The sequence below is a fragment of the Micropterus dolomieu genome, unplaced genomic scaffold (assembly GCF_021292245.1).
Source record: "Micropterus dolomieu isolate WLL.071019.BEF.003 ecotype Adirondacks unplaced genomic scaffold, ASM2129224v1 contig_4418, whole genome shotgun sequence".
NCBI lineage: Eukaryota > Metazoa > Chordata > Actinopteri > Centrarchiformes > Centrarchidae > Micropterus > Micropterus dolomieu.
In genome coordinates, this window is record NW_025733408.1 from 1 (window position 1) to 1,130 (window position 1,130).

The 1,130-nt window shown below is 47.7% G+C and overlaps 1 protein-coding gene across 1 annotated transcript; it reads right to left on the bottom strand.

The window, feature by feature from the left end:
* Positions 1-12: 12 nt before the first annotated feature.
* LOC123964653 (collagen alpha-3(VI) chain-like) lies at positions 13-1,094 on the bottom strand (the record flags this gene model as incomplete). Its single annotated transcript, XM_046041509.1, has 2 exons — positions 830-1,094; positions 13-605 (listed from the first exon to the last, which is right to left on the bottom strand). Coding segments are annotated over exons 1-2 (852 nt in total), but the record flags the coding sequence as incomplete, so codon positions are not given.
* Between the last annotated feature and the right edge of the window lie 36 nt (positions 1,095-1,130).

Here is a 1,130-nt window from a genome sequence, read left to right on the forward strand (position 1 = left end):
CTTACCAGTCACTGTTGGTGTCAAGGGCGTGGCCCTCCTTTGCACTGTGCTCATTACAGAGGACAGCTGTTGTTGGATATTGGGGAGGTCCGTAAATTCAGACACAGATAGAGCATAACTGGGATCGTGGGATATCTTGAGCAGTTCGCTGCTATCAGAGGCCCTGGTTCCAATTGCAATGGTCAAGACACCCAGCTGTTTGAGAGCAGAGGCTGGTACATCAACACTGTCAAAAGACCTTCCACCACTTAGCAATATTAGGACCTGTGGAACTCCTTCCACACGCCTGCTTCCGGCAGAGGCCGTGAAGACATTATCCCTCAAGTACTGGAGAGCTGCTCCAGTGTTGAGGGGTCTTCCGCCTTTGTGCCTCAAACCTCTGACCGTGTCAAGGATCTCGCCCTTAGTGGTGTATGTGTTCAGATAGTACTGGACAGTTGGATCTCTGCTGTACTGAACCACTGAGACGCGGTCTTTGTTGTCATCCACACTGAGTGTCTCTACTACTCTTTGGACAAAGTCTCGCATAGCTGGGAATCCAGTTCTAGTACCATCAGATCCATCCAACAAGAACACAAGATCCCTTCCTGGTAGCTGTCTCTCCACTAGGGAACATAAAATTTCAGACATATTTAAGTTCATGTGTCAAATGCTGCCAGTGTGAAAGTCAGATGGCAAAAGCTAGCCTCGATGTCTACAACTTGCTCTGTTAATGCTGGCAAAACTCTTTTGTCAAAGTGGCACTGGCTGACCTCAACTTAGTAAAATACACTTGTTCAATTTGCGTCCTACCATGAGTGTGGAATGTAAAAATCTGTCACTTTCTTACCAGTCACTGTTGGTGTCATGGGCGTGGCCCTCCCTAGCACCGTTCTCATTACAGAGGAGAGCTGTTCTTGGATATCGGGGAGGTCAGTGAATTCAGACACTGATAGAGCGTAAGTAGGCTCATATGATATCTTCTGCAGCTCTCTACTATCAGAGTTCCTTGTTCCAATGCCAACAACATAGATGCCCTGCTGTTTTAGAGCAGAGGCTGGGGTATCTACATTATCAAAAGACCTTCCACCATTTAGCAGGATCAACATTTGTGGAACACCTTGGAGGCGCCTGCTCCCGGAGGAGTTTGT